This window comes from Plodia interpunctella, chromosome 21 (genome assembly GCF_027563975.2).
Source record: "Plodia interpunctella isolate USDA-ARS_2022_Savannah chromosome 21, ilPloInte3.2, whole genome shotgun sequence".
Classification (NCBI taxonomy): Eukaryota; Metazoa; Arthropoda; class Insecta; order Lepidoptera; family Pyralidae; genus Plodia; species Plodia interpunctella.
Genome location: NC_071314.1, coordinates 1,623,774 through 1,650,222, shown reverse-complemented (window position 1 = coordinate 1,650,222; position 26,449 = coordinate 1,623,774). Strand labels below are relative to the sequence as shown.

The following is a 26,449-nucleotide window of genomic DNA, read 5'->3' as shown; positions in this document are numbered from 1 at the left end:
ACAATAAATGTATTTTTGCCCCAAGTTGATTTGGTAGACCTCGCTCGCTTCGCTCAAATACAATTTAATCCAGGTTTAACACTCTTAGCAAATCCTCTTAACAGCACCGGATTATTCATCAGCGGCTGATGAAGAGTCCGGAAAGAATCTAACCATATACCAAGTTTCATCGAACTCCGTCCAGCGTTAAGAAATACAAACATCCCGCTTACACTTTCGTAGTTACTTCTTTTTAGTAGTAACATAGAGGTATCCTAAAATGAGGCGAACAGAATATCTATTTTACTACGAGAGCAAGAAAACAGGCATGCTGCATCACTCAGACGGCGAGGGGTCAATACAGCCTATCACATCTGTAACACCGAGGGTGTCACACGCGCTTTGATATGAATAAATGTTTTCATAACTCCATGCTGTATCGATTTAGGTTTGGTCCCCGGTCGGGTCATGATGGAAAATGATCTTTTTCTGATTGGCCTGGGTCTTTTGTTGATGTGTCTTAGATGTTTATCTACACATATATGTTAACAAATAAATATATATAAAATATAGTATCATTGAGTTACTATCCCATAACACAAGTCTCGAACTTACTTTGGGGCTATCTCAATCTGTGTGATTTGTCCTTATATATTTATTTATTTATCCTGCTAAATGAGCGAGTTCCGAGTCTCTATACACCCCGTGAGAAATGAAGACGTACTACTGATCTGATCTGAGCTGAAATATCGACCGAGCGTAACAAACTGAAAGAAAAAAAAAATCCAGTTATAAATAACTTTGAAACAAGGAAACAGCGTCGAAGTAAATAAGTGTTCTTCACTTCCGTTGCTCTGATGAGCACTCGTAAAATATCTAATTTTAACCTCCGACGAAAAAGAGGAGTCTTATTGTAGTAGGCTATATGTAATATCATAGTTACCTTACTATAAATCAAAGTTTTACATCAAGGAGGTTGGCCATAAAATCAAAACCAAATCTTCAAAATTTAATAGGCGCCTGTTAAATATAAATATTTGGACTCGCTACTTAACACTGATAAAATGCGAACCGAGCTTTGACGTCAGGCAGACAGGTCATAAATAAATACAATTTAAATAAAATCAAGAGGCGTATCTTCATGTCTAATATGTAATATTTTTGCAACATATTTAAATGATTATTTTATCTTCCTCGGGTTTCGGGCGTCACAGCCGCTAAGGAACCGGGAAAACACAAGGATAACTATAAATCGATTCGAGTGCTAATTTTTTCGATTAAACCCATGACGAGATGGTCCTTAACTGTGTTTCATGAATTAGCCTTTTCTTGAAAGCGTCAATCGCTTTCAATGTCGTCGACAAGAAAATGTGTGAAAAAAAGTTAATAAAACTAAAATATGTTTTGTCACTTTCGCCCATTCACTGTATTTGATGCTGACAAAAAGTGACAAAATATATTTTAGCTTAAAGTTGGCTTTTTATGAGTAACATACCGCAAACTATTTGTGACATAGACCAGATGAAAAAATAAGTATTCTTTAAATAAGACATATGGTTCATAAATAATGTGAAGAGTAGTTTAAAATAAAAATACATTGTATTTGAATTATTTTTATTAAAAACAAGATACAGCACAGTAATATCTAAACAACACATATCTTTTGTCTTAAATAGTCAAATATTATCACAACATCAAACACGACTGACCAAGTTCGTATCAACAACTGATGGCCACTTCAAAACGCGTTAGTGTTACTAACCCGTAAAACTATAGACTTCGTCGTATCAGACGTTTCGCACATAAAATTTAGAGAAATAAGTATATTAGAAATACACGAGAAGAAAAGAGACAGAGATCTCTTGTCCTTCAACGCGTGCACGGTTTTACAATCGGCCGCTTTGTTGATATTGGCCGGGAAGTTGTATGAAAATTTTCTATCACATATGTGTACGCCAGCTTTCTTGGTCTTTGGACTAAACCTATATTTTTGCTTAGGTTTACTATTTCTTAGACTTGATTTTTCCTCCCTTCGATTTTGATTTGACGATGCCTTTGAACTGTTTCGATGTACTGTTTTTTTTTCTACAAGAAAAATATTACAAATTAATGTAAATATTGAGTAATTAAAAATATTAATAAATTTGCAATGAAATTATGATCTCGAATCTTTTGAAATGCAAGTGATTTTTTATAATGTTGAGCCCAGAAACAGAATCCGGGCTTCGCGCGTCATAGCCAAGAATATATAACATTGAAGATAATAAAAATAAATAATTCTAACAGCTTTGCTTTTTAAAGAAATATCTGAAATTCTTTTAAAGTATTTTTGGTTGTGTGAAACAGACCATAGTAATACTAAATGTCTGGTAAAAAAGGCTTAACAAATAACTGAAACGAATGTGAGTAAAAATATATACCTTTTGTTAAGATTTTTCCTCGATAGTGGTAAGTATGCGTATGGGTCGTGTTTGCCTTTCTTCTTTACATCTCCTCGCGCTTTCTTCGATTTATACTCTGTGCCGACTGTCGACGCCACCGACGCAGCCGATCCCACGGGCCTGATAGAAAAATAAGTTTTGTAAGAAAAAAAAACCGCCTAGCGTATCCAGCCAATGCTATGACCCACACGCTAGGAGCGATTTCGAAAATTATCACAAGGTTGGTGTTTCCGGGGTAGTGGACGACATATGGTAGAGATTTGTCACACGGGAACTTTAGTTTACCACAAACACCCACCAGTTATACCAGATGATCGATGTAAAAACAAAAAAATATATTTAAAATCAAACGGTAAACCCTTCTGGCAAGATAGTGATCAATACTATTTAATTATTTTTTTTTGTATTTATTCTGAGTAGTAATTCCGAAATGCCAGTAGTATGTAGGTTTGAGAACATAATATAGAATTTCGTCCCCCGACCTGGGGAAGAGAGAGACATACCTGTGTATCCCCTTTCCCCCCGGCCTGTAGTTGCCGAGTGTGGCGGTGGAGGCGCGACTCCTATTGGTCCTACTGCTCCGGACACTGAGGAGGTCATCATAACGGCGTTTCGTGCCAGGCTTCAGCAGTTTAGACGGCTTGCTGTCTTTCTCGTCATCTGTTGAAAGTCATTTTCTATATTATAATATTTTTTATTATTTACTACTTTTAGTGAAAATATTTAGTTATAATAATAAAAAAAAATATGACGGTATTTGATGCTAAAACTATACAAGCTTTTATTTTTATTGTTTACTAGTTTTTGACCGGAGGTTCGCCCGCGTAAATTTTCCAAGGGAACAGTTATTTTTGGGCGACGAAAAGTATCCCATGTCCTTATCCATACTACAAAAAACTATATATTTCAAGAAGATTGATCGAGTAGATAAAGCGTGAAATCGTAAGAAGCTTACATTCGCATTTGTATTATTAGTTAAGATTATAATAGTTCTTATTCTCGGAGGATCAATTGTACCTACTACCGATTGTCGTTGCTTGAAACCTTCCACTTCAGTGTCTGCCCTGCAAACAATACCAACCTTACCAACTATATTTACATTACATTGTAAAGTTGTCAACGTTTACCGGTGTCGTCAGAGTCGCTGGCAACATCTCCGCTGGGTTTGGGCTCATCGTCATCGCCATCATCATCAAACGCGTCGTCGGTGATGATTAGTCTGCCGTCCGGAGCCGTTCTGAAACCGCCATCTTTCTTCTTCTGTCTCACTTCCGCCGCTGTCTTCTTCTGCGTCGGGTCCGTCGCTGTGTGGATGAAAATACAGTAACACTTTATAACACAAATGTATTACATACTATGTAAAACATCGAGACAGGTGAACTATGTAATACATAATGTTTGTCCATAATTAAATATTGCAAATCAAAATTCAACCTTGTCCTGAGCGGTTCTCAGTGCGTTTCTACCGCTGCGGCCGCGCTGTGATTACCAGCCGTTAATTTTCTTAAGGTGGGAATCATTTCATATTGACAAATAACACATATCTAATTACCTAGCTCTAAAGTTCGAGACTTGTGTTATAGGATACTAACTAAATATTCTATTTTATAACACATCCGTGTTGACCAGACTGGGGATCGAACCCGGGATTTATATATATCATTAGGCCACAGACAGAGGTCACTAGTAATCAAAGTATATACCTGTAATCTTCCTCGACGCGGAGACGTCGGCCAAGTCCACAATGTTCTCCGGGTCGTCCTGGATCCACGCCTGGTTCCTGCCCTTGACCTTCGTCTTCTTGACCTTTGACCTCGGCTCGTCCTCGTCCAAGAACTCCATCTCAGAATCAGAGTCTTTGAGTATATCTTCAAGGGTTTTCGATGCGCCTTTGATTTGGATGTCGTTGTCCGAGTCGCTTTCTTGATCGCTAAATATTTCGTGAATCATCGTTAGATAAAATTTATATAATTTGAACAAAACTGTATCTTAAACTAATATTAATATAAATGCGAAAGTTTGTTACTTCTTCACGCTCTATCTAAAAAACCAATCTTTTTGAAATTTTACATACATGTAGTTTGAAGTATATGGAGAAGGACATAGGATACTTTTTTCAACTGATATTGTAATTGTGGAAGTAAGTTTATTTCTTTTTTTACCTCCCAAAGTTTTATATATCATTTGGAAATTACGCATACATATAGTTGGGAATACGGAGAAGAATTAATATAGGGTACAATTCAATCCGGAATACGGATGTCGTGGAAACGAGTACTGTAATAAAAAAATAATATTATTGAATCTCGACGCAAATAAAACGAAAAAAACGCAATTTTTTAAAGGTGATTACCTTTAAAAAATTGCGTTTTTTTCAGTGTCAGTATTAGATTCGAAAAAAAAAAAATGAACTCACGTTTGTCCGTCTTTAGCTCGTTTCTTTCTATTCTCCATCTTCCTTATATTCCTCAGTCTCCTCAGCATTACTTCATCGGAGCTCGGGATAAGCTTCTCCACTGTGTCAGCGCCATATTTCCTTATCATTCGGCTTAGGAAGTAGCTAAAATAAAATGTTATCAACATCAGTCATTTTACTACGACCACCGCAGAAGCACTGGACTGAGTCTGTTGCAAATACAGGCTGATTTCTTATATATTGGCATTATTTTATCTACATGTTCAGTCCATGGTACTGAACAACTTTTCGTATGGAAGCAAACTAGAAATGGCGAACGAAAAATCAGCTGATCCATACATTTTCCATAAGTTCGCGATTTCGCTGTTACTCCCATACTAAAAGTTGTTCAGAATCATGGACTGCGGCGTGTAGACAAAATATTGCCAATGTATAAAAAGTCACCCTGGTATAGGTGCTGTGGAGATTTCAAAATGCAATCATGTTACTTGCAACCCAGACTTCTCGCGTTCTAAAATGATTTGTTTTGTATGAATAAAACCATTGTATTTTTCTCAATAACATTGAAACCTGTTCATTACGTGGTTCATAAGAATCCGTGGAAACGGACAGACGCGGAGACAAGATTTTGTTTTATGCTATGTATTGATACACAACTTTCATCTTAGTAATGTAGAAAAAAATAATATGTGTAAAGAATTATTTATTTTTAAAGTACAAAAAATTAAAAAGACCGTACTATCTAAAAATGGGAATTGTTTTTTTTTCTTTATAGTATTATGTGTCCCACTGCTGGGCAAAGGTCTCAGATTTAGGGAACAAATTTTCCAATACCGAATTTGATTAGTTTTTGTTCTCTCAGGAAATATTTAAAAAGAAAAATGGAAGAACACATACAGAAAATAAGAGTAATAACCCTAAAATGACTACCATTTTAGGGTTAATTTTATCTGCCTCAACAAGGTCAGGTCGGTGCTCTGACTACTTGCAAGATTACAGGCCATCTTACCCTATCTCCAAGCGAGAATGCCTCTTGCAGTCGTCGGGCATCGAAGACAGCGTCTTGAAGATCAGAGGCAGACTTCCGGCCAACACGTCAGTGTGGATTACTTTGGCATAAACCTGAATAAACGTTAGCAAAAACCTTGTTTATTGACTACGTGGACTGAAGGAGACTGAAGATATGAGATAAAAATATTACGAGACACCGAGGGAGACCCCTACAAGTTTTTTCGAAAATCTCATGATTTACAAGTTATTACTTAGTTACAAAGAAAGACTTTGTTGCGGTCATTCTTTAAAAACTAATGAAAAGTACGTTTACAAATTTTGAGCTTTTTATTTTGAAATTTGTATTAAGTCCTATACAATTTTTCACACCCCTTTTCGAAGGGGTTGATGGTTAATTTTCAGAAAAATCTGAAACACGGTGTAAACAACCTAAATCCAAATTTTCATGTCACTAACTTCAACCGTGTAGAACTTTCATATTAACAGTTTTTCATCCCTTTCATCCCCATCGGGATGAAATTTTCCAAATCCTCTCTTACTGCTCCCCTACACTGTCCTAGGAACCTACATGCCAAATTTCAGCTTTCTACGCCCAGTAGTTTCGGCTGTGCGTTGTCTGTCAGTCAGTAACGGAAGAGTTTTATATTATGATTATACAACTTCGTATGCGAGTAAAATTCCGTTTCCCGTGGGAATTTCAGGAAATCCCTTCTTAGTGCTCCCCTGCACTGTCCTAGGAACCTACCCGCTAAACTTCAGCTTCCTACGCCCAGTAGTTTCGTCTGTACGTTGTCTGTCAGTCAGTCACTCAACAACACAAGAGTTTTATATATATGGAATATATATATATAGAAGATAGCTAATGTCGTTTGTAACGTTGTTCGGTTATAACGCTTAAGAAATATATAAATACCTTGAGAAAACCAAGCGCAGCAGCCACGACCTCTCTATTACTGCTTGCCATATGTCCCGCCACAGACTCGAGCAGAGTCTGCACAGTGTCCAGCCTCATGTGGTCCGAGTGGTGGAACAACGCAGCGGCCGCGGCCCTGGCGCTGGCGGCGACCACGCGGGGGAGGGGCGCGGACAGGCCGGACGTCAGCATGGAGGTGAACGCTTCCATCCCTGGTAGTTAATTTCTTTATTAAACTTTTGACGACCTCCGTGGCCTAATGGTCATCACGCCGGACTGCTACACTGGAGGTCCCGGGTTCGATCCCCGGTCAGGTCAACATGGAAAATTATCTTTTTCAAATTGATTGATTGGGTATTGGATGATTATTATCTATATATATGTAATATGTTATAGAATATTCTTCTTCATAGTCGTATTCCTCGTGGCTGAGGGTCGTGGTTATTACGTTGAATTAAACACACACAACAACTTTCATGGCATTATTAATGGCGTGGTTTTTCTAAATTTCACACACAAGTTAATAAGAATCAACCAGTGTGCAGGTTTCCTCACGATGTTTACCTTCACCGGAAGCAAGTGGTGGTCGATGAAAACTTACTATACGTGAATCAGATTGGTATACAAACTCATGTGGCACGAGTAGGATTCGATCCTTTCGATCCACAGGCGGTTAACCATTACACTACCACCGCTTCTATAAAATATAGTATCGTTGAGTCAGTATCCCGTAACACAAGTTTCGAACTTACTTTGGGGCTAGCTCAATCTGTGTGATTTTATGAAGTACATATACATATATATATATATATATATATATATATATATATATATATATATATACGGACAAAATCACACAAATTAAGTTAGCCCCAAAGTAAGTTCGAGACTTGTGTTGGGATACTAACTCAACGATACTATATTTTATAACAAATACGTATATAGATAAACATCCAAGACCCGGGCCAATCAGAAAAAGATCATTTTCCATCATGACCCGACCGGGGCTCGAACCCGGGACCTCTCGGTTCAGAGGCAAGCACTTTACCACTGCGCCACTGAGGTCGTCGTTAAAAATAAATAGGAATTCTTACCTCCTTCCTGATTTTTAAGCTTATCACCGACGCAATTAATAACATTGAAGGCGCACTGCCTACATTTGGAGTTGATGTCTTTAGTACAGATCACAGATTCGGCTATAGCGCTCTTAAGCAGCTTGCTCTCGGCGTTAAGGAACGGCGTCGAGTTAATTAAGTGCTCTATGCATCTGTAAATAAGGTACAAATTTTAATAAAAAATGTTTTATCGTATGGAAACATTTCATTTACATACTTATAGCATACTAGCTGCGCCCCCGGAGCTTCGCTCTCGTGGGAATTTCGGGATAAAAAGTATCTTATGTGTTATTCCAGATTCTTTTCTACCAGTGTTCCAAATTTCATAATAATTGGTCCAGTAGATGATGCATGAAGAGGTAACTAACAAACAAACTTTATAATATTAGTTGGGATTTAACAATTTCACAGCGAAACAAAAACCTACATAAAACATCATTCTACAATAAAAGTTTTCTTTATTTGTTCCAGGTTATATTTATTTTATTTAATCCATAAATACTTAAAATAAGAAAAAAGCTAATTTTACGGAAATCACGGTGCGCGAGTCAGCCATCACTTGACCGGTTTTTAGGATGACGTGCCCAAAACGTAAAACGGGACCTTATTACTAAGACACCGCTGTCTGTCCGTCTGTAACTAGGCTGTATCTCATGAACCGTCAAAAGACAATTGAAAATTCTCAAATATATTTCTATTCTCGCTTTAACAACAATAAAAATCAATAACATATTTAAGAGGGATAACTAAATAAATAAAAATATATTATGTAAGTTCGAGACTTGTGTTATGGGATACTAACTCAACGATACTATATTTTATAACAAATACGTATATAGATAAACATCCAAGACCCGGGCCAATCAGAAAAATACATTGTAAACGTGCTTTTTTGTAGTTTTTTTTTTCTTTTTAAACATACCTTAACCTAGCGGCCTTACTGCTGTCGGCAACTTTGTCTAATGAAGTCATCAACAATTTCTTGATTTTCTTATAATTATTTGTGAGGAACTGCTTGCAGTTGTCTCTGTCGCTCTTGAATATCTCCTCTAGTATCCTATACGCCTTCTTGTGTTCCATTTCTAGAAGTTTCGCCTTGTCTTTGTACCTAGAATAGTAAAAAATGCTATTATTTTAAAATCGTGCAATAACAATTTGTTTATCAATTTATGTACACAAAACAACTGTTTAAATTTATATTAAAAAGCACAATGGTATTTATTTATAAGAAAGAAAATTTGACATAAAAGGCATTTATATTATATTAAATATATTAAATATTATAATTATAATAATAATAATAATAATAAATTTCTTTATTTCAACCAAACAAGTAAACAAGAAACAAAAATAAAAACACATTTGTATAGTATATTGTTCCCTCTACCAATCGGCAACAGACCATCTCCGAACTAGACGTAAGTCTGTATCTCGGAGTCGGCTTGCCACCGGGTTGGCATGGGGAATATACGTATAGGTGCTAAAGGTAATTTAGGTAACAGATATAAAAGGCTGATTTACGAGTGATAACATTTTGTTTTAGATTTCCCAAACTAGAGCAATCTGTTTCTTTGGGAAATCTATTTATATTTAACAATTTAAAAATAAACGAATGACTAAGCTATAATAGTATGAATATATATATGGGTATATGTATATAATATATTTTTATGTGAGAATGTGGAGTGTTTCGTGTATATGAGTAAATAGTTTGTGAGTTAGGATGAGTGTGTTTGCATGAAAGGTTTATCAGTTTTTTTTTTATTTATTTGTGTAATTATAAAATACAACAAAAGACCATCAAGTGCCATCAAGTAACATAAAAGTGCGAAAGGCAATAAAATCACAGTAGAAGATTTTCCGTTTGAGAGTAATCAAGGTTGGTCAGATATAATTGAACTCGTTTTTTACATAAGAACTTTGTGCACTGGTAAATATTTGTCTCTTTATTTATTTTATTGTACAATTTTGAGCTCAAGATTTTGAAGTTTCGTTTGGCTAAGGAGGTTCTATGTGGTAATATGGGACATACTTTATAGCGGTGTTGCATTCTACGATTTGAATTCAGATTAGGGTCATACACTACTTGGGAGTGCTTCCTTAATATTGTCTTTAGTACAAATAGCTGTCTCACTGTTAGTACTTTGGTGTCAGAATATAGTAGTGTAGTAGGGTGGCGATATGGTTTTCGTGTAATAACTTTGAGAACAGCTCTTTGCGCACGTTCGAGTGGAAGCATAGTTGTTTTTGGGGCTGAGCCCCAGATTCCGACACCATACATTATAAGAGACTGGCATAAGGCAAAATAGGTAGTTTTTAGTGTATCCAAATCTGCAACTTCACGGAGATTTTTAAAAACATATATGAATTTACGAATGCGTGAAGTTAGAGCCTTAATATGTGCTTTCCAGTCTAGTGTTCTGTCTAGGATAATGCCAAGGTATTTAGTAGTAGTAGCTGGAGTGATAGCAGAGCAAGTGCAGTTTGGAGTAATGTTTTGGCATGTATGAGCCTTTATAATGAAGTTGTCGGGTGCAGGCAAGGTCGCAGATTGTAGTCCAAAGGTCATATAGTTTGTTTTTGATAAGTTTAAGGTGAGTAAATTATCAGATAACCACGTCATTACCACTGAGAGAGCCAACTCTGCATGATTCTGTACCTCCGACCAAGTCTTGCCATGAACAAAAAGTGCTGTGTCATCGGCATAGGTAAAGACATTGCAGTGAGGAAGATTTAATTTGCAGAGTTCGTTAATATATATTATGAATAAAGTAGGGCCAAGGATGCTCCCTTGAGGGACACCTGTAGTAATGCATTCCTCCTCACTGGTATATTCATCGATCTTAACTGTCTGCGTCCGGTCAGATAAGTAGTCACGAAAAAGATCAAGCGCTATTCCTCTAACACCTACTGCTTCCAATTTAGAGATAAGTTTGGGGATCGAGACCGTGTCAAAGGCTTTTGACAAATCTAAGAACAAACCCAGGCATTTCTCTTTTTTCTCCAAGCAGACAACAATGTCATCAACCAAAGCTATCACAGCGTCTTCGGTGGATTTGCCTTCTCTAAATCCGAATTGGTTATTAGAAAGAATGTTGTTAGTATTTAAGAACTTTACTAGACGAGAATTTATGACTTTTTCTAGAATTTTAGACATAGCGGTAAGCACTGATATTGGGCGATAGTTTGAGACATCGTGTCTATCACCATTTTTAAAAACAGGGAAAACAATAGCTTTTTTAAAGGCTTTTGGGAATACTCCGGTTGAGAGTGACAGCTGACAAATATGTGTGAGTATAGGAACAAATACTGCCCTCGATGATTGGAGAATACGGGCAGAGATGTTGTCCCATCCAACAGCGCAATCCCGTCGCAAATTCATTATTAAGCTATCTATTTCATCACTATCAACATTGAAAAGCACAAAGGAATTGAGAGGAGATGTTAGTGTAGTCGACGTAGAATGACCTTTATTATTTTGTGATATCTTATTAGCTAAGTTTTTCCCTATTCCAACGAAAAATCTATTCACTTCATTTACAGAATTTATAGGGTCTGGTGAAGATTTCAGGAGATCTTTTGAGGTTTCAGGGGAAGGTGCGATATTTGTGATGTCTTTAATTGCTTTCCATTTGGATTTAGAATTTTTCGCACTCAGGAGAAGATTTTTGTTGTACTCGTTCTTTAGTCCTTTCAAGAGTTTATTTAAATAATTTCTATATCTTGAGTATGTAATTTTTAGCGTCATATTATTTGGATCTCGTTTTAAACTCATATGCATTTTGTCCCGATTTTTCATGCAACGAATAAGCCCTGGGGTAATCCATGGCTTAAGATTTCTTTTACTGCGCGAAGGCATGTATTTTATAGTATTCTTATTTATAATGTCTGTAACCGAGGATATTAAAAGGTCTGTTGCGAAATTTGCATCATGAGACTGTGTGATACCCGTAAAATCAAACGAAGCCAGGTCATGTTTAATTTGCTCATAGTCAATTTTCGTACGTGTCCTTAGTCTAGTACATTTCGTTAATGAAGTTTGTAATGAGAGTAGCGACGGACAATGGTCTGTTATAAAAGATTCAATGACTATGGCAGTAGAGTTTAGTTTTGATTTTAGCATAATATGGTCTATGCACTTGTTCTGTCGTGTAAAATAAGTATATGTGGGCAATAGACCATGAGAAGCCATGAGATTTAAATAAGTGTCGGATTTATTATCTTTATTGTCCGGTTTTATGTCTATATTTATATCACCCACTAGGCAGATCGTTTTATAGGATTTAAGAGATATTAATAGATTGTCAATACAGCTAGAGAATACATCGGCATTTTTATAGGAAGGTGATCTATATAATGCGATAATAGCAATCTCTGTGCCAAATTTACATACAAGACAGTCTGCTTCTTTTACTATTGTGGGTTCAGAAACTTTACAGTCCAGGTTATTTCGTATATACATGACGACGCCAGCATTTTGATTGCCATTGTTAATAGTTTGATATGGCTTGTAATTTTTTAATTTAGGTAGATATGGAGTGATTGACAACCAGCATTCGGTTAATACAATAATATCGAATTGAATATTCATTGATGTTAAAAGGGTATCAAACTGATCAAAATTACAATTTATACTACAAATATTTATATGTATAATATTAATATTTTTATTATTAACATTTATGTATTTGACGCATTGTTCGGGTGCACATATGTATGATTTGGATACATTTAGCGATTCCAGCTCCGAGGCAAGTGTATTTATATTTGTTGTCATGTTAAAATTGGTATTTTATTTAGGATAAAATTTGAGGACTGGAGCTTGGAATACGCTAAGTACCACTTAGAATTCAATAAAGAGATCCTGGACAAGTGAAGGTGACGCAGGTAGCAAAGCTTATCGAGACAATGAGTTATCATGTGAATAATAGACCTTTCGTATTTGTATGTGTTGAGAATTGTGTGTTTAATTTGTGATGTGTAGTACAAAAAGAGAAACTGTATATTTTTATAATGTGTATACCCGCAACAATAATGAAATAAAAATAATATGTAAGCAAAACAGAAACTATAAAATAACATACAAAAGTTAACTAAACATGCATTGTGCTCGTATCCTATCCTATAACATAAAAAGATTTGCCACAAACAGTTACAATATAGTCACTTTTTTGCCTGTAAGGAGTTTAGTGCTGCCTCAGAGTCGACACGAAGTGGTTTTGAAGTGGAATCCTTCTTGATAAAAATATTACCATTTCTGACCCAGCAGAACTGGTAATTATTATTTTTTGCAAATTCCCTGGCCATGTAGAACAATTTTCTGTCACTCCCAGCCAGATACTCCGATACAAATATAGGTGTTGGCCTGCCTTTAATACCTATTTGAGTGGTATTGAGTTTTTGGTCTCCATCACGGCTTGCATTATACTTGCGTGCGGCAGCCAATATTTCATTTTTCATCTGAACTGATTTCAATTCGGCCACTATGATCTTGTTTTTACCGGTGCGGTAAATATCACGGACTTCGGATGACTGAATATTGACTGCTAGTACTTTGCCTGTGTTGACTACGTGAGATGTGAGATGGGAAGGTGACTCATCCTGTTCGGCAGGAATATTCCTTATTTCTATGCAGGAGGAGCGGCTACTCTGTTGTAAGTTAGTTATTTTGTTTTCCAAGTTTAGAATATAATTATGTTGATCCTTTCTTTCTTCTTCCAGAGTTTGGATTCTTTTTCTCATGTCTTCGTTACTTTGTTTTAAGCTTTCTAAGCATATTTCAATCTGCGTATTCGTTTTCTGTATTTGCAGGTTCTGTTTTTTAATTTCTCCGACCTCCTCGATAAGTTTGGTCATCATTGCTTGCTGGGTTAAGGAGCTCGTTTGCAAGGACTCCATAATTGCCCTCATTTCTCCGTTATGACAACTCATCTCTTCAGGTGGCGAGGAATTTCGTGGTCTTTTATAGCGAGTGGTTATGTTCTCAACTACTTCCGGACTGGCAGAGCTGAGCTGGAATAGGTCTGTATCAGATTTCGACATGTTGGGCGTCGTAGGTGGAGTTCTTTTTAGAGGCATTGGTTCTGATTTTATGCTTACTTCTCTAATTTTATAATTGATTTATTCAGTAAACGTCGGTTTTTTAAAAAACTCGAAAGTGATACAATTATATGTTGAAGATACGTAAGCGTAATCACGGATCGAAAGCAGGAACGTAGTGATATAGGACCTATAGGAGTATAACTATACTCATTTAAAGCCTCACAGAGACAAACCAGGGCACTTAAGTATTTATCTCTTCTGTAATAGTTGATCTATGGTCACTCGATTTGCCGGTGACGTAGAATTAGCGATAAGCCACCGGCCACCGGACCGCACGCTATTATGACCCGAACGTACCACACACAACCGCGAGGGTCGCTTGCACTTACGCGACGGGGTACCGCAACGAACGAGCTTAGCAGGTAGTAGTTAAGCGATGTTACTTGAGTGATTAGCTCGTTTAAACACTTTATATCACTGTAAACACAACAGAATCTTAGAACTGCCACTTGACAGGACACAATACAGCAACTCTCAGCAACTAAAGAACAATTTAGACTATTTGTTTTATTTACTATTCACAGAGCACATTGACAGCAGTAGTTACTTATTTGGCGTCAAAGACTAACCTATATAATATTATTCTTAATTTCGTGTTTTGCGGTTTTTAATCATGATTAAAATATTTTAAAATTCGTATTGTTTTTTCCAGTGGACCCGCGAAAGAAGAATAGACAAAAAAGGCATTGTAAATAAATATTTATGAATAATTTTTATTTATTTATTAATTCTTTGTGATTATCATATTATATAAACTAAAATTAAGCACTTTAAATTTTCGAGTTCAAAATTAAAATATTAATAGAATTGCTCAAAGTTAATTTAAACATATCACTATACCTCAGTTCACTCTTCTTCTCATCTCCCTCTTCCATCTTATCTTTCTCCTTCTTACTCTTCTTAAACTTCTTCGGGTCCTCCAACACGGTGTCGCATAGTGGATACACCCATTTATCGAACAAATCCGCGATATTCTCACTAGTTTGGTAAAGAATCAATAAACGGATGATGTCAAGGATAGATTCTCTTTGGAAGTGGTTCTCTTGTGACACTTCTAATTGTTGGATTGCGTTTTTGAATAGTTCCTCGCGCAGGTTTTGGTCGCTTATTGTTAAGTAAACCTAGAACGGATTGATATTAAATGTGCATGTGAAAATAAATAAATATTATATATCAGGACAAATCACACATATTGAGCTAGCCCCAAAGTAAGTTCGAGACTTGTGTTATGGGATACTAACTCAACGATACTATATTTTATAACAAATATATATATAGATAAGCATTCAAGACCCCAAATACCCGAATTAAAGTCACTTCAGAGTAAAAATAGGGTTTAAGCCGTAATGATAATCGGAGGTAATTTTACACCCTGGTTATATAAGTATGTATTATATAATAATCTGGCGCCTCGTCCTGACTCCGCTCGGGTACAAATATAATAAATAAACCTTCCTCAGGAACCACATTATCTACTGGTGAAAACCACATGAAAATGTGTGGAGTATTTTTTGAGTTTATCGCGACTAGACAGACAGTGCTCTGCCGCGTCTGTCCGTCCGTCTAGTGTGTCTTTGTCATTGTCAGCTTGTCATAGTCGTATTTCTCTCATCGCTGAGGGTCGTGGTCATTACGTGGAATGAAACACACACAACAACTTTCTTGGCATTATTAATGGAGTGGTTTGCCATTGCCTTACCAATCTCACACACAAGTTTATAACAATCAACCAATGTGCAGGTTTCCTCACGATGTTTTCCTTCACCGGAAGCAAGTGGTCGACCTCGGTGGCGCAGTGGTAAAGTTCTTGCCACTGGACCTGGAGGTCCTGGGTTCGATCACCGGTCGGGTCATGATGGAAAATGATCTTTTTATCATTGATCCGGGTCTTGGATGTTTATCTATATATGTATTTGTTATAAAATATAGGTAATATCGGTGAGTCAGTATCCCATAACACAAGTCTCGAACTTTGGGGCTAGCTCAATCTGTGTGATTTGTCCTAGTATATTTATTTATTTAATATATTTATATTCATTTATTTGATGAAAACTACTATATGAGTCAGATTGGTATACAAACTCATGTGGCACGAGTAGGATTCGAACCTGGGACCTTTCAATCTACAGACGGGCGTCTTAACCATTAAACCACCATCGCTTCTAAAAGTAATAATAAGAAAGGTATATTATATAATTCGTTTTCCTCCTTCCTTTTATTTACACTCATCCCAAAAATATTATCTTCCTGCATAACCTATTGGTTGACTGTTAGAAAAAGCCACAGGCTTTAAGCACGCCCTTTATATGTTGTTTCTTTTGTAATAAATAAATAATAACTTCCAAACCTGTATAGTCTCCAGAGCAGCTAGCCTCTGCCCCGCGGCGCTGCTCCCCTTCGCCGGCGTCATGTATATATTGAGCAGAATCGGTATGTAATTCTTGGCGAACCGTGACAACTCCGTTTTATCATCCTCATTGTCGATTGAACACGATATCAGCTTGCGGAGCGCCTGCATTATGGACAGACGAAACTCTGGATTGTCTTTTAGAACATTGCCTGTTGGGTAGAGATTAAAATAAATAAATATATATATGCAGGGTTACTGGTATCTAACGCATAACCTTCCAAAGGCGCATAAGGTATGTACCTTATGCGCCTTTGGAAGGTCTCTATGTAGAGACTAACATCTTTTGTTCTACGACTTTAGTATAAACGAAATAAATAAAATATAAAAAAAATCATTTTTCTAGTCTTTTCTATAAAACGTAAACTCTATGTTCGATTCCGCTACATAACGCTACTGTACTGTCTCGTGTCGCTCGGCTATTACATAGAGTTACATAGAGTACTTTGTGATTCTACACATGTTGTGTAGAATCGCAAAGTACATTGTATTTTTTATATGAAAAAAAAAAAACTACGAATCACGAAAAGTCGTAGAATAAAAGTTACTCGTTTTGATGTGCCCTAGTAGTCTTTAGGAGGTTTTGCGTTTGATACCAGTAACCCTGTATAGGAAGAAATAACACAGATTGAGTTAGCCAGAAGGCAAGTTCGAAACTTGTGTTATGGGATACTAACTCAACGATATTATATTCTATAACATATACATATATAGATAAACATTCAAGTACTCACCTAACACTCTAGCAACAGATTTAAAGTTATCCTTAATGTCTCTGGGGTTGTTACAGAAGCTCGGCAGTAATGCCCAAAGCTGGTTACACAACAGCTCGTATGTATGCGATCCTGGTATGTTTTTGGCTTGTGTCAGCTCCTTGGATTTTTTCCTGTTAAACAAATGTTCTAGGTTAGGGTTTTTACATCAAATAATATATTTTTTAAATAAATTATATTAAGACTAGCTGCGCCCTAGGGCTTCGCTCCCGTGGGAAATTCGGGAGAAAAAGTACCCTATACGTTATTCAAGGTTATATTCGACCCGTGTACCAAGTTTCAACAACAATCGGTCCAGTAGATTTTGCTTGAAAGAGTAATAAACATACACACATACATCATTTGACGACTTCGGTGGCGCAGTGGTAAAGTTCTAGCCACTGAACCGAGAGGTCCTGGGTTCGATTTCTGATTGATCCGGGTCTTGGATGTTTATCTATATATAAAATATAGTATCGTTGAGTTAGTATCCCATAACACAACTCTCAAACTTACTTTAGGGCTAGCTCAATCTGTGTAATTTGTCCTAATATATTTAATTATGTATATATCAAAAACTTTCGCATTTGTAATATTAGTAGGATAGGCACTTCAAATTTAATTTATTTGATTAAAGCACTTCATTATTATTACATAGTATAAAACAAAGTCGCTTCCCGCTGTCTGTCTGCTCACTAGTACACATATAGATGTGTTTAGATCTTTAAAACTACTAAACGGATTTTGATGCGGTTTTATTTATACTAGGTATATAAGGTTTATATGTATACTATCTGCGCGCCGGGGCTTCGCTCCCGTGGGAAATATGTGTTATTCCAGGTTACATTCTACCCGTGTATCAAATTTCATAACAATCCGTCCAGTAGATTTTTCGTGAAAGGGAAAAAATACACACATCGTGACAAACTTTCGCATTTATAACATTAGTAGGATAACATGCATAATAATGTACCCGTGCGATGCCGGGCGCTAGTCATTAATCACTAATAGTCGTTAATTGTAGTCGTAATTATTAATACTTATAAGTTGACGCTATGTGCTGTGTAGTTATGATATACATATATGAAAATTACACAAATTATATCTATAATTATACCAAGCCGATTTTAATGAAATCTGGAATCAATATAGCTAATGATCATAGGGTACCGCGGGGCAACAGCTAGATTTTTTACATAATTTTTTCAAACATTACAGAACCTCACTGAGCTGAGAGACCGGCTCGCACTTGACCGGCTTTTTACGTATACATAAGTAACAAGAATAAAACAAACAGACATACAATAAAAAAAACCTAACACCTTACCTGCAAAACGTGGCCATTTCCAATATATCGGACGCGAAAAACTTCAAATAGGAGTTTGAAATTTTCTCCTTCAACACGGGCAACAGCCAACTCCTGTCCAAGTTGATGCTTTCAGGGCTGTCCCTCAGCGGTATAATTCGCAACACGAACTCGGGACCCATGGATTTGATCGCAAACCCTGTGGCGTACTCCATCTCTCTCTCATTGTGGAAGTTGTGGCTTTCGCGGCGGTCGTTTAACTTCCTTAGTAGGGGCCCGAGTATATGCGCCACTTTTTCGTTGCCGATCTATTGTCGAAAATGTTTGTTAATACACTAGATGCGCGTGGCTTCGCTCCCGTGGGAGTTTCGGGATAAAAAGTACCTTATGTGTTGCTCCAGGTTATATTATACCCGTGTACCAAATTTCATAACAATCGGTCCAGTAGATTTAGCGTGAAACGGTAACAAACATACTTATATACATCCTCACAAACTGTAGCATGTATAATATTAGTAGGAGCACAGATAAGTCTGCAAGTAGATATACATAGAGTATAAAAAAATATTCTGGCTCTGTTCACCCCGCAAGGAATAAAACGTGATACTGTATGTATGTACTAATGCTCCATTAAATTCACGGCAAACTCGCCCCTATAAAGTCTAAAGAACCATGGTTTTGATATGATATGCGATAGACTGTGTACATGAATTTATAAATGTGTAAAAGTGTTTAAATTACAAAATGATTGATTAATAAGCATATTCCTTCTGGCTGATGTTCGTGACAATTATTTAGATTGTAATTGGCAATACAAACTACATTTTTTTTAATGGACTAGACTACACGGCCCACACTAAGCACTAAACTTGTATCGCGGGTCTGGTGGCCACAACACACCCAGAACAGACAAATATCTGTGATCACAGGCGTAAATATTTTCCCCCGATGGGAATCGAACCCAGGTGCCACGAAGGTCGACATTATTCCACTATTAAATAGCTGATAAATTGTCAACTCAAGTGCAGCTTCCGCCGCCATACAGCGTCTGAGCCCAAGGTCCACTTTCCTACTTAAAAAATATGTGTGTAAAATGATGTATTATATCATACCTCAAAGCAGACGGCGATTGTCAGTATAACGTGTTTGATGGCCTGGTTGAACGGGTTGTCGAGTCCACAGCCGATGCTGTTCAGTATCGCTTCGATGTGAGGTTTGAACTTTATATAATCTGACGAATCTATCGCCGGCTTCACGCAATCTTGGAGTATTATCTGGGCAAATTAAGTTTTAATTTTGAAAGTAATAATGAGATGAAATAATCAAAATCAAATCATTTATTCAGAAATTAGGCCTTCACAGGCACTTTTTCACGTCATATTCTAAATTAAATGATGTTTACCAAAGCTACAAACTACTAGCATTTCGGAACGACCACTGCTGAGAAGAAATGCCGAAAGAAACTCATTCAAACAGTGTTGGTCCCTATTATGCCAGAAGGGCTTACCATTTTTTAAATATAAATTTATGTATATTTTTTTATCAGTAATATAACATGTAAGTACACAATAAAGTACATGGTCAAAAGATATCCCAACCTTTCAGAGTTAGAAACTTTTTTTTTAATTCTCAAAAAGTGGCTATGGGTGTATGTTTTCATCGGAAATAAATAAATTCTCGCTTTTACGGCTAGACTACTGAACCGAATTTGATAAAATTCGGTATACCTACACGTAGTAAGACCTCCATTCAAACATAGGCTATTTAAATTTTTCTTTTTCAACAACCCCCTAATGTTTAATGAAAATTCGTATGAAAATCACATACATACCTTTAATGCGTTCGTTGATGCCGAATTGATATCAGCAACGTCAGACAGCCACAACTCCGAGACACAGATGTTAACAAATGCTGGCAAATTCGGCATACACAAATTGAGGTCCAATCTACAAAATAAACAAATGTTGCTGATACTCGTAACAGTGGTTTTACGATTAAGACCGCCTGTGAACCAAAAGGTCCCAGGTTCGAATCCTACACGTGCCACATGAGTTTGTATACCAATATGACTCATGGTATAATAGTTTTCATCGACCGCTTGTTTCCGGTGAAGGAGAACATCGCGAGGAAACGTGCTTTGACTTTAACGGTCGCCAAGAAAGGGCGTTTCATTCGACGTGACCATCACGACCCTCAGCCATGAGGAATACGTCTACGAAGAAGAAGAACATTAATAAATATTTCCGGTCGAAACTGGTTTTGTAAGACACAAGATCGAGTATGGCGATCATTAAGAGGGGTCTAAACCCAGCGGTGGGGCAAGTAGGGTGTGAATGATGGTGAGTGTGGCGACATCTACCACGCCACATGCACAACGCCGTAGATGTAAAAACCTTACCAAACGCAACGAATAACAAGCCACACAAGTGATCCACGACTCTACGGACAGATGGCACGACGGTCGACTGACTATAGAAAGCTAACAAGCCTAGACCGCGCAGACAATTAGTTTACGATTGGAAGCATATACACTATAAATTTTTAATTATGCCAAAAAATTAAAGGCTTAATATTAAAGACCCTGTTAATAATCAAAACATGTGAGTAATCAACATTTAATATTATCGTTTATCACCAAAGTTATTACAAAAACACTTATGACAAAAAAAAAAGAATTGCCAGAATTTATCAATGAAAATCGACTTTGTGTGAACCGCTGCACTGAACCTAACTTTACTATGAAGCGTAGTAGTCAGGTGGCACAGTCTTAAGTATTATTACCAATTATTATAGATTTTTTTGGATAAATTTTGGATTTCGATTTTTTTGTGTTTCGACTACGCACATATTATCAGTAATAGGTACTGATAGGTACGGAGCGAGGAGGGAGGGAGGGAGGGAGGGAGATAGGCAGCACTCACCGAGCGAGACAGGCGAGCGCCTGCTGCAGCACGGCCGCCCACGCCAGCGCCTGACCGGCGTCGGAGCCCGGGGGCCGCCCCGACATCAGAGCCCTAAAGTATTTCGTTTTCATGTTAGTGCCTTTGGAGCCCCGAAAGATAATATGCATGGTTACTGGTATCTAACGCATAACCTTCCAAAGGCGCATAAGGTACATAGAGACTAACATCTTTTGTTCTACGACTTTTGTCTAAACTTAATAAATACAAATATTTTCTTTTTTTTTTAGTTTTAATATCGTTTGTATAAAACGTTAACTCTATGTTCGATTCCGCTACATAACGCTACTGTACTGTCTCGTGTTGCTCGGCTATTACATAGATTTAACATGTGTAGAATCTCAAATTAGATTGTATTTTTTTTATATGAAAAATTAAAAACACGAATCACAAAGTCGTAGAATAAAAGTTGCTTGTTTTGCCCAAGTAATCTTTAGGAGGTTTTGCGTTTGATACCTGTAACCCTGTATGGATTGCTTTAATGATAAGTCCGCTTTATACCCTTTCTGTATATTTCTCTCTTTTAATCAAACCTACTAATATCATAAATGCGATGTGTGTATGTTTGTTACTCTTTCACGCAAAATCTACTGGACCGATTGTTATGAAATTTGATACACGAGCAGAATATAACCTGGAATCACACATAGGATTACTTTTTATCACGAAATTACCACGGAAGCGAAGCCCGGGAGCGCATCTTGTAGATAATATTCGTATTGTATAGTCTTGAATGAGATGGCATAGATTATCAAAGCTAAAAAAATATATGTTTTATCTTGTTCTGTCAATGTGAAACATTTTGTTGTAACATATACTCGTATTATACACAATTAACCAGCAGCCCATAAGGACTTTGCTCGGTGAAAAACATACTAAATTACACACCTAAACCTTCCTCAAGAATCACTCTATCTATTGATGAAAACTGCATGAATAGTCCAGTTTTCACCAACAGATTTTATGAACCTTTTAATAATAAGACAGATAATGTCGTTGTTGTTAAAAGATTAGCAACACTAACAATCCAAAGTGAGATAGTGACCTATTATAAGGTCCCTAGCACACTAGAGACTACATTTATGGAATTTTATATAAATAGTTACCTTGTGAGTTGCACCACTAACGCAGCAGTGAGGTTGGACTCTTTAGCTGAGAATAAAGCGTGCAAAGTGTGTAAGCAACACGTCTTTATGTACACGTTGTTGTGGGTCATCAGAGATAGGATCGCTTCGCAGCTCGACTGGAAGTAAAGACATTTTGTATTTTTAACCCCCGACGGCGTAAGTAGGGCATTCACGGATGATTACACGGATCAGATTATATAGCGCTTTCGTCACTGCCGGCGTCCCGGCGGCAATAGATTGGATGGGAAGAGGTCTGATGGACTTACACTGGTGCCATGGAAACGAGATAACTGCGTGGTCTGGGATGCTACCTGCGTCAGTACGGTTGCACCCAGCCACTTGAGTCGGACTGCCTGTACAGCGGCTGCTGAGGAAGCGGCGGAGAAGAAGCGGCTGAAGTACGCCACAATGGAGCCACAATACATGACGCCAAACGCCTTATTAGGGAGATCGGGCACCGTATAGTGGAGGAATCCGGTGACGCCCGCTCTGGCTCATTTCTGGTGCAAAGAATAGCCATAGCAATACAGCGCGGTAACGCGGCCTAGTGTTTTAGGCACCTTTGCACCGGAGACGCTAAGGAGCGGGTTACAATGTTATTTATTGTATGTTTTATTTTGCATGTTTGACAATTTTATAATTATATTATATTATATTATACAAATATAATATGTTATGTTAAATTGCGCTCATACGTGTCGCCACCTCCTTGTAACAGCTGAAAACCAACGGTTGCCGAGCAAATTTGTGTTACTGAGATACACATTTTGCATGCAAATAGATAGATTTTAATTTATACATTTTTTTGTTTAATTTCATATGTATTGTTTTTTATGTATTCCTGTAATTTGTGTGTAACAGTTACATATAAAAATTTCTATCAATATAATGTCTGTCAGTTATATGTTTAACGTAGCTGCCAGTGGCATCGTAACAGCTAAATGGCTGAACAGATTTTGATCTAGTTTTTTTTATTTGAAAGAGAATTTAATCGACATTGTTTTTAGCTATGTTTGGCAAAGATAGGTGCAGTCGTTTGGAAATCGTCAGCTTTTTTCTAGCTGATGAGATAAGCCCCGACGCAAAAAGAAGGGTGTTATAAGATTAACGTTTCCGTTTGGGAGCTACGATGCCACAGACAGATACACATACAGACATGTGCATCTGTCTGTGGCATCGTAGCTCCCAAACGGATGAACCGATTTTCGTTTAGTTTTTTTTTAATTATCCCACGTTTCATGAAAATCTGTTCAGCCATTCAAAAGTTGTAGCGAAATGAACATTAAAAGTCGGGTTTTTTTTAATTTGTTATTGCAACAAATTAAAAATTTGTCATTAATAAATGTGACGGTGGCGCTAGTGAGCAGAAAGCGCCGTGTTAACTGGCAACCCTAAAAAGTACCTTGATGTAGTCCTTGCTGAAGACCGGCAGTGTGTCCCTCAGCAGCACCAGCGTGTGCAGCACCGGCTTGTGGCCGGAGACCAGCGCTTCTGATTTTATTTGTGACTGACAGAACTCCGCTGTGCGGTTCGAGGCTGGATGCAGTTTGGGCACCTGGAAATATACATGACATCATCAATTATTTTCAATAGGCTATTTTACATGTTAAATCAGATAATTTTCCTGCATAAGTGTTACAATGTGTTCACAAAATGAATTTAATATTCTTATACAACACTTTCTTACACAACTTATGAGTCACCGGTGATTGTGCACTCACATTGTACCTACTAGAGTTATTCATTGGTCTACTGGAGTAGGGTTGTCGCAGACTTATATTTCAGAAAACATTGACTAATGGCCAGTCAGACAAATATATATTTATTTTATTTTATTAATACACTAGCAGCTCATTAAGCTGATGCGTGCGCGTCTTGAACATCTCCAGATGTTAATATTGACTCTTCCTTCTAATCCCTAATGATTATATACTACCTTTATTTTGTGATCTTCTGATGGTATCATGAAGCAACTGCCCCGAAGTATTGATGTAATGGCGTGCTGCGCAGCTTTCCTGACCTGCAACATTAAGATATACTTTTTTCAATAGTCATTGTATAGATTGTTTTAACATTCTCCTACGTAGCTGCACACTAACACCACAATAACATTTTCAGCAATTACTTTTATTTACACTGAATAAAGGATTTTATTAGAGTACATATTACTGTGTGACTTAAGACTAGATAGGTCAAATAAACTTAATTTTTCATGACATTCAGATTTGATTATAGCAAAAAGGAGAAGCTCAATTGCTAATGGTTAGCATGCTCCGTCTGTAATAGTGGCGGTTAAGACACACTCACCATGGTCGTCATTTAATTGGTGACAAAAAAATTATCTTACCTTTGGCTTAGAATGCAAAACAAAGGCCAAGACAGAGTCATACACTTTCATTGTAGAAGAGTCTCCCCACAGGGCATATTCTTGGGCCCTCAATAACACGGATAAACATCCAATAGCACTACGAAGCAAGGTTCCGTTTTCTGTCTCCTCATTATTCTCTAGTATATCCATGAATATTGATGCGGAATTTGAAAATTCTTTCCGGAGGACGGCTTGTGGCACGGATTTTATGCCCATAGATAGAAGTGATAGTGTTGCTACAAGGCTCTCTTCGCCCTCTGATGCTTTGAGGGTTTCCATCTGAAAAATATAAGATTATTTTTTTATGTACAGGAGGGTAGTAAGTAATTTAATAAATTTTCAAATGTTATATGTCATAAACTAACCAATGCAGCATAGTACTCAGTAGTGGACTCTTTCCCGCCCTGTTCCTTGATGACTTCGGTCACAGCAGCCAACACCGCTAGCATCTCCTTGTGGATCGCATTGTTAGAGTCAAATCTGTTTAGGAGCCTGAAAATGATCATTGTCTAAAAAATAAAATTATGCAGTCATTAACTATTAGCAAATGGAGTGCGTAATCTAGGAGTCTAGTCACTCTCTGCAAGGTGCTGCTATCAATAGACTTTTTCCGTTCAATATGTATATTAGGTGTTAATCAAAGATATCCCCAACTTTTTAAGCTGGTGAAAATTAAAATTTTTTATGTTTAAATATTGAAGTTAAAACAGAAGTATATTCTGTACTTTTCTTCGGTTTGAGAAAAATTTTGGAGTGGCCAATAAGTAAATAAACATAAAATAAATAACATACTTGCCAAAGCTGATATTAGAGCACTGGCTCCAGTCAGAGGCAAAAGTCTGAAACGTCTTGTAAGTGCCAGATCTCATTGACCGTGAATATTCAGTGTCTGAACCATCTTCCCCGGTTCTCACAGACATATTCTCGAATTCCTTGGCTATAATCAGCTCATTCTCAGCGTCGGACCTCGGTTTACCGGTACTGTGGCCGTAAGTCATCATGGCTTCGTGCTTTTGGACAGCCTTTTGGGTTAAACCAGTGTTTCCTAAAAAGTTTGTTTTGATTATTAGGTTATGGACTTTAAAAAATTAAATTTAGATCTTATTATTGTTTAAATGACTAAATTCATATGATAGTATGTTTGTAAAACATGTAGGTCCACAAATTATTAACCTTAAAGGACACATAATAGAAATAAATAAATTATTCATAACACCTCACCCAAATTTTCCTGAAAAAACCGGGACTTTGCCATTTCCCTGTATTTTTGAAGTTTTGGGTTTGATGTGGATGACTGGCCCTTTGGCCATCTTTTTCCTTTCGTCTTCCCTTTAATTTTAGACCGAAACTTTCCCATATTTCCTTAGAATTAATGAAAAAAACTTCTGAAAATACACCACACGTGGTTGTGAAGTTGGATTCTTGTTCTTGTTCAAGTTCTTGGATTGGAGAGAGAAGTTAGCACCATATCCTTTCAGTAGTTGTCTTGTCAACGTCACATTTGACATAGTAAATGAAGCCAACTTTACGCAATAAACATTAGAAAATCACG

The 26,449-nt window shown here is 37.1% G+C and overlaps 1 protein-coding gene across 1 annotated transcript; it reads right to left on the bottom strand.

Annotated features, from left to right (window-relative positions):
• Window positions 1–1,556: 1,556 nt before the first annotated feature.
• LOC128679496 (uncharacterized protein) lies at window positions 1,557–26,374 on the bottom strand. Its single transcript, XM_053761777.1, has 24 exons — window positions 26,119–26,374; window positions 25,690–25,942; window positions 25,263–25,389; window positions 24,877–25,176; window positions 24,466–24,549; window positions 23,932–24,084; window positions 22,509–22,645; window positions 21,364–21,456; window positions 20,274–20,388; window positions 19,555–19,716; window positions 18,464–18,750; window positions 17,119–17,270; window positions 16,325–16,536; window positions 14,818–15,098; window positions 8,798–8,983; window positions 7,855–8,027; window positions 6,761–6,972; window positions 5,846–5,958; window positions 4,837–4,980; window positions 4,124–4,350; window positions 3,548–3,724; window positions 2,924–3,080; window positions 2,400–2,540; window positions 1,557–2,064 (listed from the first exon to the last, which is right to left on the bottom strand). The coding sequence occupies exons 1-24, from the start codon at window positions 26,252–26,254 to the stop codon at window positions 1,983–1,985; spliced, it is 4,104 nt and encodes a 1,367-aa protein (XP_053617752.1). The 5' UTR covers window positions 26,255–26,374; the 3' UTR covers window positions 1,557–1,982.
• Window positions 26,375–26,449: the final 75 nt, after the last annotated feature.